General features: G+C 44.2%; 1 protein-coding gene across 1 annotated transcript in view; it reads right to left on the reverse strand.

The window, feature by feature from the left end:
• cog4 (component of oligomeric golgi complex 4) overlaps positions 1–13147 on the reverse strand; it is a 108441-nt gene that overhangs the window by 32017 nt on the left and 63277 nt on the right. The window contains exons 12-13 of the mRNA XM_073069678.1: positions 2434–2599; positions 1132–1194 (exon numbers count right to left, since the gene is read on the reverse strand). Of these exons, the coding sequence (XP_072925779.1) occupies positions 1132–1194; positions 2434–2599 (229 nt within the window). The remainder of the gene's footprint in view (positions 1–1131; positions 1195–2433; positions 2600–13147) is intronic.

Here is a 13147-nt window from a genome sequence, read left to right on the forward strand (position 1 = left end):
CCTGCCTCTCAGGATCTTCTCCATCAACTTACCAACCACTGAACTAAGACTCACTGGTCTATTATTTCCTGGTCTATCTCTACTCCCTTTCTTGAATAAAGGAACAATATCCGCAACCCTCCAATCCTCGGGAACCTCTCCCGTCCCCATTGATGATGCAAAGATAATCGCTAGAGGCTCAGCAATCTTCTCCTTCACCTCCCACAGTAGCCTGGGGTACATCTCGTCCGGTCGCGACAACTTATCCAACTTGATGATTTCCAAAAGCTCCAGCACATCCTCTTTCTTAATATCTACATGCTCAAGCTCTTCAGTCTGCTTCAAGTCATCACTACAATCACTAAGATCCTTTTCCATAGTGAATATTGAAGTAAAATATTCATTAAGTACCTCTGCTATTTCCTCCAGTTCCATACACACTTTAAGGAATTTAAGAATTAAGGAAAACCCCAAAGCATTCACATACTAGTAGAATGCCTTGGGGTTTTCCTTAATTCTGCCTGCCAAGGCCTTCTCATGGCCCCTTCTGGCTCTCCTAATTTCCTTCTTATGCTCCTTCCTGTTAGCCTTATAATCTTCTAGATCTCTAACATTACCTAGCTCTCTGAACCTTTTGTAAGCTTTTCTTTTCTTCTTGACTAGATTTATTACAGCCTTTGTACACCACGGTTCCTGTACCCTATCATAACATCCCTGACTCACTGGAACGCACCTATACAGAGCTCTACACAAATATCCCCTGAATATTTGCCACATTTCTTCCGTAATTTTCCCTGAGAACATGTTTCCAATTTAAGCCTCCAATTTCCTGCCTGATAGCCTCATAATTCCCCTCACTCCAATTAAATGCTTTTCTAACTTGTCTGTTCCTATCTCTCTCCAATGCTATTGTATTCCTGGAGTGTTTCGATGACTTCTGTGTTTTTCACTCATTTTTGGTGTCATTTGTGTGATTTGGGCTTTGTGCATTGGGGGTTTGATGTTTTTCTTTGAACAGGTTCCATGGTTTTCTTTCTTTCAAGGCTGTTTGTGGGAAGACGAATCTCAGGGTTGTATACTGCATACGTACTTTGATAATAAATGTACTTTGAATCTTTGAAATTGTACATGTGTCTTTACAAGTTCTCTTACCTCTAGGTTCTTTTTCAGGGTCAGGAGATTTTCACTGCACAGCTCCACATTGTTCAGAGTCACCTAAATGAGAAGAAATCACACAGCTCAACTGCACAGAACTGAACATCCGGAGGTGTGAGAGTCTGATCGCCCTAATGGTTGAGAAGGTTCACTTTGGATTGGTTGAGACTCTGAATAAGGCACTGTAAGTATGCCCTTGGTTTCTGCGACACTTACAGAAAATACATCAATTTAACATGGGCCATCATATTAGTGTGATAATGATGACATTATGGTAAATAATGGTTCATACACACCAAGCCAAGTGAGCTTTAGTCCTCATCTGACAAGCTAAGGAGTGCAGAAAAGGTTTACCAGTATATTGCCAGAATCGAGAACCTGACTGATATTAGGAAGTAGAATATTATTCCTTGAGCTTAGGAGGCTCAGAAGTGATCTTACAGATGTGTACAAAATCATGATGGGCAGTCTTTATCCCAGGGTTGGGGAAATCAAGAGCACAAGTTTAATCTGAGATGGGCAATATTTATTAACTTAAGAATGACTTCTTTTTTTAAAAACACAAAGGGTAGTGGGTACATGGAATGAGCTGCCAGAGGAGGTGGTTGAGACAGGTACAATAACAACTTATAAAGACAGTTGGACTGGTATATGGATTGGAAAGGTTATTGGCCAGGATGCTGGCAAATGGGACTATGCTGGATGGGCCATCTGGTCCTGTTTCCACACTGTATAACTCTATGAACTTGGAAGCATTTGAATTAGAAACTGAGTGAGTGAGAAAGAGTGGATAGCTCTCACCAACCAGCACCTGTAAACAGCAACAAGAACCTGAAGGAATGATGCGTTCAATATAGCACAGGGTCCTGGCCCCTCAGGGGTTTGGTAGCCATAGAAAATTATTACAAAGTTTGTGACAATACACTTGGCAAATTTAAATGTATCTATCACTAGAATTGGACGTGCAAAGTGGACACCATCTTGTTCCTCATCACTAGCACCTTTAATCAAAGCATAAATTAACAACTAAAAAAAAAGTTGAATTTGGTCAGTGAGCAAGGAAGCCTTTAAATATGAAGTTATGCCAATAATTTTCCACAAAATACTACAGGTTCTAGAAATCTGAAACAAAAACAGACAATGTAGGCCCAGTTTATACCATTAACTCGCTCTTTTCTCTCCTCTAGATGTTATCTGACCTGCTGATCATTCCCCATATACTGATTTCCCAACAAATCCTGGGCATAATAGGAAAGGTGAAGCCACAACACATTATCCTATTAATGAAAAACAAAATACCAGAAAAGATTGCTTGGCTTCATCTGTACTTTCAATGCCCTTAGTGTCAAATTTGCCCTGCTGCAGGCTGGAATGCATGATGTTCACTGCACTGGTCACACCACGTTGTATGTCCTGAAGGGTTGTAGCTGGGAAACCCATACGCAGCTTGTTATAAAGTACTTCCCTGTGTAACAGAAACAGAGGAACATATCACAAAGCATCACCAGCTATAATGCAGCTGTATGACTTTATAATATACTGTACAACAATGGTGAAGGCTGGCTATGAACTCACAAGACCTGGGCTATTGCAAAACCAGTTTAGGTGAGGAGACTGCAGTTGTTTGAATAAGGAGCAACAATCTGCTGGAACAATTCTGCTGGTCAAGCAGCATTTGTGGGAAGAATTTTGGGTCATTTCTACTTGAAGTGCTGACAATCCTCCTTTCCTCCCACAGGTGCTGCTCGCCCTGCTGTATGTTAAATTCTCATGCTGACAGATTAAAGCATTACACTGAATGGCTCCATCAAGACAACATATTCTTCCCATTGACTGTGACGGAATGAAAACAAACTGAGAACATATCCTGATAGCTGTGATAGCTCCAGAAACATTTAAGGATTTGTGTGAAATTGAAACATGAGTATCGTAGAGGTTAGCATAAGACTTTACAGTGCCATTGATCTGGGTTAATTTCTCACCACTGTCTGTAAGGTGTTCGTACTTTCTCCCCGTGACCACATGGGCTTCCTCTGGTTTTCTCCCACATTCATAGGTTAATTGGTCCCAAGGATGTAATTGGGCGACATGGTCTCTTTGGGCCAGAAGGGTCCGTTACTGTGCTGTATCTTTATATCAAAGATGTCTTACAAAGCCAAACCTAGTGAGATGTCTCCAAGAGTGACCCAGAAATGCAGAGAAAAATCGAGATCAATGTTTTTATGCTGAATAATTTAGCAGATTTAATCACTTACAAATGCAGTAATAGGTTTCAGAGAATATAAGATGCAACAAATTAGGAATACTATCTTTGACACTTCATCTAAATTTTTAAAAGTTTAACCGTCTAAAGGGAGAGAAAACAATAAGCTAAGAATTCTAAAAAAAAACTGAAGATTTTATGAATGCTGGAAATCTTGAGCAACATACACAAAATGACAGAGGAACTCAGCAATTCATGCAGCATCAAGTTGGCAGGTTATAGGGAGATAGGTCATCTCCCAGTGAGGCCTCCTCTGTATCAGCGAGATTCGACATACACAGACTGGAAGATTGCTTCAAGTACCTTCGCTCCTTCCACCGCAAAAGACAGAATATGCTGATGCTCATTCATTTTAATTTCACTTCCCATCCCAGCATGTCTGTTCATGGCCTCCTCTACTGCTACAATGATGCCACACTCACAATGAAGGAGCAATATTTCATATTCAGTTTGGAAAGCCTCCAACCTAATGGCAGGAACATTAACTTCTCTAATTTCTGGCAATTTCTCCCCATCCCACTTCACTCCTTTTCCATTCCTCATTCTAGTTCCCCTCTCATTTATCCTCACCTGCCCATCACCTCCATCTGGTGTCCCTCCTTCTTCCTTTTCTTCCATGGTCCACAGACCTCCCCTATCAGCCCCTTTACCTCTTCCACCCATTCCCTCACAACTTCTTACTTCATTTGCCCTTCCCCCTTACCTGGCATCTTAAATCCCTTCCTCTCCCACTTCCATTCTTATTCTGGCTTCTGCCCCCTTCCTTTCCAATGTTGATGATGAGCCTTGGCCCGAAACGACAACTGTTTATTCTTCTCTATAGTTGCTGCCTAGCTTTGTTGCCTGGATTGGAGTGCTTACCTTATGAGAATAGGTTGAGTGTACTTGGCCTTTTCTCTTTGGAGCGACGGAGGTTGAGAGGTGACCTGATAGAGGTGTACAACATGATGAAAGGCATTGATTGTATGGATAGCCAGAGGCTTTTTCCCAGGGCTGAAATGGCTAACACGAGGGGGCACAGTTTTAAGGTGCTTGCAAATAGGTACCGAGGGGATGTCAGGGGTAAGCTTCTCACACAGAGAGTGGTGGGTGCGTGGAATACACTGCTAGTGGCGGTGGTGGAAGCAGATACAATAGGGTCTTTTAAGAGCCTCTTAGATAGGTACACGGCGCTTAGAAAAATAGAGGGCTATGCACTAGGGAAATTCTGGGCAGTCTCTAGAGTAGGTAACATGGTCAGCACAACATTGTGGGCCTGTGATGTGCTGCAAATATCTATGTTCTCTGCTCTTACTGAGTCCCTCCAGCATTTTGTGTGTGAAGCAAAGAATTCTGTATTTCTGGCATTGCTGAATGGCATAGGTTGACTGAAGATAATGCAGTTATTTGCCAGCTATTTCAAGGGTCTATAGAGAAAGGCAAGGAACAATGTATAGTGTCACACATATATAGCTATAGATATGAATAAAAAATATCTGCAGATGCTGGGAATCTGAAAAACAGCAAGTCAAGCAGCATCTATGAAAAGAGAAACAAGAATGATGGTCAACGATCCCTCAACAGGTTCTTTCTCCATCCACAGATGCTACCCGACTTATTTTCTGTTTTATTACTGTTATGCCGTTGGCCCCCTCCTTTGTGAAAATCGCAAGAACCCTAGTTAAGGGGGGGGTCAACTGACCCAAAAAGAGAGAGAGACCATGTTCTCCCAAGAAGCAGAATGAAGGTGACCTTGACTATTGTCTCATGGAGACCACGTGAAAAGCCCTCGGGCAAAGTGGGCTGGTTGAGAGAGAGATCGCATTACCTGCAACTTGATTGACACCTGCGATCCCGTGAAGAAGTATAAAGGCGGGTCTGAGGGGGGGAAACCCTCAGACGCACCCAGGAGACACAAGATCGATTCCCGTGGGAGCGGGATGCCATTTTGAAGGAAGCCACATGCGTTAGATTCCGAATTTGAATCTGTGGCTAAAACCAACGAAAGACTGCTTTTAAATAACAACGGGGAAGTCTGCTCCCCTGGTTCCAAGGATTTGCTCTGCCAAGACGACGGGCAAGTGTGTATCTTTTCTAAGTCCTCTCTCTCTCTCTCTCTCTCTACAACGTAAAACAAACCCCAGCGGGTTCCCAGAAAGGAAAAGCCTGCAAACTTCTGAGTGACTCTTTATACTTCCGTTGGACTCAGTATTACCCCCTAGACAATTGTAGAGCTTATTTCTGATTGATTATGGTTACACCGGTGTTTTAGATTGAGTTTTGACGACGTGTATGATCTGAATGTTTTGTATTAACCATACGTTTGTGCCCTTGTTGAATAAAACGTTTGAAAATAGTAGCATCCGACTCAGCTGATCCATCTATCTTTGCTGGTAAGTTACCTGGTTACGGGGTTTTCGTAACAAGTGGGGGCTCGTCCGGGATTTGAAACCAAACGGGAGGGTCAGTGAATCGGGCTGTAAGTCCAAACTTAAATCTGGTTACGCAGGTAGCCAGACGGGAAACCAGCAAAGATGGATGTGGAGGAATTTAGGAGAAACCCAACGGTAGAGGCGCTAGGGAAGGCTACAAAATCAGACTTGGTAAATTTGGCGCAGGCATTAGACCTCACAGCGGTGAAGCCAGCAATGAAAAAGCAGGAAGTGCGAAGGGTCATACAACAGCATTACGTTGGGAAGAAGGTGTTTGCAGCTGAGGATTTGGAAAATATTCCCGAAAGGAGATTAGCGAGTGGGACAGATCAGGCAGAGTTGGAGAAAGCAAGGCTGGAACAGGAGTTTAAAGTAAAGCAGCTAGAAGTAGAAGCAGCTGAGAGGGAAAAAGAAGCCGAGAGAGCTGAGAAGGAAAAAGAAGCCGAGAGAGCTGAGAGGGAAAAAGAAGCCGAGAGAGCTGAGAGGGAAAAAGAAGCCGAGAGAGCTGAGAGGGAAAAAGAAGCCGAGAGAGCTGAGAGGGAAAAAGATGCAGAGAGAGCCGCGAAGGAAAGGGCTGTGGAAAGAGAGCATGTGTTCAAACTAAAGGAATTAGAGATAAAACGGGATCGCGAGCTCCAGCTAAAGCAGCTAGAAGTAGAAGCAGAAGAGAAACAAAGGAGCCATGAATTGGAGCTGGACAGGCGAAAGCAAGAGCGTAGAACTCAAGGGGAAGAGAGACAGGAGGGGTTTGATATTAGTCGGGCGTTGAGGTTGGTCCCCCCGTTCGAGGAGACGGATGTTGATAGTTATTTCTTGATTTTTGAGAAGGTGGCAAGGAATCAAAAGTGGCCCAGAGAGCAGTGGGTGGCGTTGTTACAAAGTGTGTTACGAGGGAAGGCACAGCGGGTATATGCCGCGCTGCCCCCAGAAAGGGATGGAAATTATGCTCAAGTAAAGGAGGCCATTCTCCGAGGTTACGAGTTAGTACCTGAGGCGTATAGACAAAGGTTCCGAAATTTAAAAAGAGGGTGGAATCAAACGTATACTGAGCTAGCCCATGAGAAGGGTGTGCTCTTGGACCGTTGGTGCACAGCTGAAAAGGTGGCCGAGAATTATGGGCGTCTCAGGGAGTTAGTTTTGATTGAGGAATTTAAAGGTTGCGTTCCGGAAGAGATCCGAATGTATTTAAATGAGAGGACGAATCAGTCCATCTCAGAGATGGCTAGGGTCGCAGATGAATATGCCCTAACCCACAAGACAAAGTTTTCCTCGCCAAAAAGTTACCCGAGAGACCGTCGGAATGGTAGGGAAAGTCCGCCGGCTAAGGGAGAAACTCCACCGGGAGCTAGCACAAACAGTGAGGATAACAGACAGGAAACCTGGAGATCTCCTGGTTTAAACTGTTTTAATTGTGGAAAGGTGGGTCATATCGCATCAAACTGCTTTGCTCCGAGAAAGGAGCCAGAGAGGGAGAGAGCAGCGACCCCTATCGGGCGTGCAGTGGTAATCAGGAAATGGACAAGAGGGCCCCAGGTAGATGGAGTACCGGAGGGGCGGGAGACATTTAGTTCCGAAGGAACCGTGTCTTTGAGGGAAGGGGACCCCCCCATCCCCGTACGAATTTGGAGAGACACGGGGGCAGAACTATCGTTAATTAGCCGTAACGTGTTAAATTTCGGCCCTCGGACGGGGGGAGGTTGCCCTGAGAGGAATCGGGAACCAGACCGCGGTCGTGCCTTTGCATAGGGTCTTTCTCGATTGCGAGTTGGTGTCGGGACCTGTGGAGCTAGGAGTCCTGCCGGAGTTACCGGGGGAGGGCGTGGACCTCCTGTTGGGTAATGACCTAGCGGGTGGGAAGATCGGAACCGCCCTGATAGTTGAGGCCCCGCCCATGGAGTCCCCGAGCTATCGCGCATGCGCGGTCACTCGCAGCCTGTCGAGAGCGGCGGCTGGGACAGCGCGCAGTTTGAAATTGGCCCAGACGTTTTTACCGACCCTACACCACGAGGGTTCAGAGGGTGGTAAAACGGAAGGTAGTAAAGTAAAAGGGGGTACGGGTGAGGAGATAGCTCCCCCCTTAGTGAAGAGAAAGGTCCTAGAGGTAGGAAATAAAGATGAGAAACGGATAAAGCTGTTAAAACGTCCAGAGTTGGACGTGGTTGATCTGTCTGGTTTGGCAGAATTGTTTGGAGAAGTTGAGAGTTCTAAAGATGTTCTCGATGGTCCCGAGAGTGAAATGAGGGCAGTCTTAGAGGAGAAGGGTATCCTTGCTGTGGAGAAGTCAGCTGACATGGCCGAGGAGGTTGTTTCAGCTCGCAGGGTTGCGCCTTCCCCAACAGGGGGCTGCCTGGAGAGTAACTGGAAGGAGGGGGGGACGTTAGAATTTGAAAAAGGTACGGGTGTTGAAAGCCTGGAAGAGGCCAATGTCCCGTTTGAGTGTGTCCAAGATGGGGATGCACGTGGTGCTGAACCTAGTCACGGAACTCAAGGGAAAGGGGAATGTGTAGTTCCCAAATTGAATGAAGAAAATTTAAAGGCTGGACTGATATCAAAAGCAACAACCAGGCTACAGAGACAATGGCTTGGTACCACAAAACCTGTGAATCAATTACAGGTTGAGTTGGAAGGTAAATGGGCCCCACACGCTATTGTTATTCCAGAGTGTGGTGTGAAAAGGCAGAATTTGAAATGCTGTCTGATCAAAGCGGGATCGCTTGCGGATCTTAAAGTGGAAACTAATAGCATGACGGGTCCTGAAGAGAAAAACGACAAATTGCCTAAAACTAAGGAATTGGGTGGTCTAAGTTTGGAACACGCTGATAAAATAACTCCTATGAAAGGAGCGGGCGAAAGCCTATTTCGCCAGGGTGCCCAAGATCGCCACGAGGGAATTAACCGGAAAAGAGGCGAGGGTTAATGGGGACGCGATTTTTAAAATAGCAGAAGCCGGTTTTAAGGGATTTTGACAAAGTATGTGAATAATAAAGACAACACCCATGGAAGCTTGACTGTTAAGTTTGAAAGTAACATAAAAATTTGTCTTTTGCATGAACCTTTGTAGATGTATGTAAGCTAAGATCACACCTTAGTTATGTTGCTGAAGAAAGCAAATAAATAAGGTGGTTATTGAGCTGAAGTTTGATGCTACCAGGCGTTAGCATGGCATGTGAGGTTAAGGTATTAAAGAAAAAGGGGCACTGTACTTGTTACCTGTTTAGATACTGACTTGAATGTATAACAGTAGTACTCTGTGAAGAGAAAAGCTTGTGTAGCATGTAGATTCAAAAAAAAAATCCTGTGTCAACCTGTTTTTAACCGCTGGTTAAAAACCCATTATGGGGGGAGGTGTTATGCCGTTGGCCCCCTCCTTTGTGAAAATCGCAAGAACCCTAGTTAAGGGGGGGTCAACTGACCCAAAAAGAGAGAGAGACCATGTTCTCCCAAGAAGCAGAATGAAGGTGACCTTGACTATTGTGACCACGTGAAAAGCCCTCGGGCAAAGTGGGCTGGTTGAGAGAGAGATCGCATTACCTGCAACTTGATTGACACCTGCGATCCCGTGAAGAAGTATAAAGGCGGGTCTGAGGGGGGGAAACCCTCAGACGCACCCAGGAGACACGAGATCGATTCCCGTGGGAGCGGGACGCCATTTTGAAGGAAGCCATGTGCGTTAGATTCTGAATTTGAATCTGTGGCTAAAACCAACGAAAGACTGCTTTTAAATAACAACGGGGAAGTCTGCTCCCCTGGTTCCAAGGATTTGCTCTGCCAAGACGACGGGCAAGTGTGTATCTTTTCTAAGTCGTCTCTCTCTCTCTCTCTCTACAACGTAAAACAAACCCCAGCGGGTTCCCAGAAAGGAAAAGCCTGCAAACTTCTGAGTGACTCTTTATACTTCCGTTGGACTCAGTATTACCCCCTAGACAATTGTAGAGCTTATTTCTGATTGATTATGGTTACACCGGTGTTTTAGATTGAGTTTTGACGACGTGTATGATCTGAATGTTTTGTATTAACCATACGTTTGTGCCCTTGTTGAATAAAACGTTTGAAAATAGTAGCATCCGACTCAGCTGATCCATCTATCTTTGCTGGTAAGTTACCTGGTTACGGGGTTTTCGTAACATTACATTCCCACATATTTAATTAAAGCAGAAAATTCCAGTTGCATTATAATATTGGAGGAAACAGATTACAGACAAAATGCTGGAGGAACTCAGCAGGTCAGGCAGCATCTATGGAAATGAGTAAAGAGTCGACCTTTCAGGCCGTCCTGATGAAGGAAGGGTCTCAGCCCAAAACATCAGCTGCTTATTTATTTCCATAGATGCTGCCTGTCTACTGAGTTTCTCCAGCGTTTTGTGTGCTTGGATTTCCAGCATCTGCAAACTTCCTCGTGTCTGAGATTATAGACAAATTTACTCCCTCATAAACAAACTGGAATAGTACAACAACTCAGATGGAAAGACTGTGACACAGATAAAAGGTTTTAATTGACAGGGAACTTCTAATAAAAGGTGTGGAATGTTCTGAACATATGAAATGAAACCACCAGAAAATGCCAATGCCTACTGCCCAATTATTTTAAGTTTAAAATTTATGATCCACTTTCAGTCAGCTTCTCCATTACCTGCTTCTGCTTCAAAATGTTTCAAGGTTGCCTTTCAGCAGTGCAAACGTGAAAGCTAATCCTAGACCTATTCTTACTTGGCACACATCTATCTGTATGCTTATGTTGGCAGAGGTGAACTAACAGTAACCTTAGCACCAGAAACACTGAAAGTCTTAAAATGCACAACTCTGCAAAAGCTAGGGAAACAACCTGGCACCTTTTCAAATTCTACAGCACCATGGGAATCAGAACAGGACACAGGCAGTAGAGGGTTGCCTCTCTGACTGCCGGTTTGTGACTGGTGGTATGCTGCAGTGATCGGTGCTGGGTCCATTGTTGTTTGTATTCTTTATCAATGATCTGGATGATAGTGTTGTAAACAGGATCAGCAAATTTGTGGATGACACCAAGATTGGGGGCATAATGGACAGCAGGAAAGGCTATCAAAGCTTGCAGTGGTATTTGGACCACATGGAGAAATAGGCAGAAAAGTGGCAGGTGGATTTTAATGCAGATAAGTAAGAGGTGTGGACAAACCAGAGTAGGACTTACACAATGAGCAGTAGGGTACTAAGGATTTAGGAAAAACAGAAGGATCTGGAAAAAGAGATCCATAATACCTTGAAAGTGGTGTCACAGGTAGATAGAGACACAGAAACATAGAAAACCTACAGTACAATACAGGCCCTTCAGCCCACAAAGCTGTGCTGAACATGTCCATACCTTTAGAAATTACCTATGGTTACCCATAGCCCACTACTTTTCGGAGCTCCAATGTTCCTGTCCAGGTGTCTCTTAAAAGACCCTAGCGTATCACCTCCACCACTGTCACCGGCAGCCCATTCCACGCACTCACCACTCTCCGAGTAAAAAAAAAACTTACCTCTGACATCTCTTCTGTACCTACTTCCAAGCATCTTAAAACGTGCCCTCTCGCACTAGTCATTTCAGCTCTGGGAAAATGCCTCTGACTATCCACACGATCAAGGCCTCTCATCATCTTGTATACCTCTATTAGGTCAGCTCCCATTCTCTGTCGCTCCAAGGAGAAAAGGCCAAATTCACTCAACTCAAGTGGGGTCTGACCAGGGTCCTATCTAGCTGCAACATTACTTTTCTGCTCCTAAACTCAATCCTGGGCTACCTCTACTCTCATTTTTGAATATTAGAACATCCGCAACCCTCCAATCCTCCGGAACCTCCCCATCCCCATTGATGATGCAAAGATAATCACCAGAGGCTCAGCAATCTCCTCCCTCGTCTCCCACAGTAGCCTGGGGTACATCTCGTCCGGTCCCAGTGACTTATCCAACTTGATGCTTTCCAAAAGCTCCAGCACATCCTCTTTCTTAATATCTACTTGCACAAGCTTTTCAGTCCGCTGTAAGTCATCCCTACAATCACCAAGATCCTTTACCATAGAGAATACTGAAGCAAAGGACTCATTAAGTACTCTTGCTATCTTCTCCGGTTCCATACACACTTTTCCACTGTCACACTTGATTGGTCCTATTCTCTCACGTCTTATCCTCTTGCTCTTCACATACTTTTAGAATGCCTTGGGGTTTTCCTTAATCCTGTCCGCCAAGGCCTTCTCATGGCCCCTTCTGGCTTTCCTAATTTCATTCTTAAGCTCCTTCCTGCTAGCCTTATAATCTTCCAGATCTCTATCATTATCCAGTTTTTGAACCTTTCACAAGCTCTTCTTTTCTTCTTGACTAGATTTACTACAGCCTTTGTACACCACGGTTCCTGTACCCTACCATCCTTTCCTGTCTCATTGGAACGTACCTATGCAGAACTCCACACAAATATCCCCTGAATATTTGCCACATTTCTTCCGTATACTTCCCTCATAAATAAAGTTTTTGGCACATTGGCCTTCATAAATCAAAGTACTGAGTACAAGAGTTGCAATATTATGTTGAAGTTGTATTAGACATAGGTGAATATGGTATGCAGTTCACCCACCTACAGGAAAGATATCAATAAGATTGAAATACTGCAGAGAAAATTTACAAGGATATTGCCAGGACTTGAGAACCCTAGTTAGAGGGAAAGACTGTATAGGTTATGACTTTATTCCCTAGAGTGTAGAATGAGGGGAGAATCGATCGAAGTATACAAAATTATGAGTATAGATAGTGTAAATGCAAGCAGGCTTTTTCCACCGAGGTTAGGTGAAACTAGAACCAGAGATCATGGGTTAAGGATGAAATGGTGACTTCCACTCAAGATGGTGCCAGCGTACAACACTCCCTCAGTCGACATCTTCCAGATAGCCCACAAAAATGTCTATTTCATATCTTTTACATCTGTTTTTCACCTTAAATGTGTTTCTGAGATTGTTAAAGCCTGCAATTTACAGTTTAGAGATTGAGTGATCCAGCACTTTGCTGTCTGCGAAGAGATTCCAGGAAGGAAGTGCTTACTCGGATGGCTTCAATGCAAAGAAACTTCAAGACGGGGCAGAAGCCAATGCTTGACTCCATTTCACCAATTAAAGCATTAAAGAAGATTGAGACATCAAAGTGGGTGGCTTATCACTGTGTGACTCACTGTGCCAGGTGGCTAGGCCTCTGCCTTGTGTGGTGCCCTCTCTTTCAATGAATGTCAGTGAAGGCAGAGGATGGTATCGTGATTCTGTGTTTATGGACTGCAAACTTTTTCAGACATAATTTTTATATTGTTTTTTTTATTCTGTTTGTTGCTTTTCCATTTTGTCGT

The sequence above is a fragment of the Hemitrygon akajei genome, chromosome 17 (genome assembly GCF_048418815.1).
Source record: "Hemitrygon akajei chromosome 17, sHemAka1.3, whole genome shotgun sequence".
In the NCBI taxonomy this organism is placed as follows: Eukaryota; Metazoa; Chordata; class Chondrichthyes; order Myliobatiformes; family Dasyatidae; genus Hemitrygon; species Hemitrygon akajei.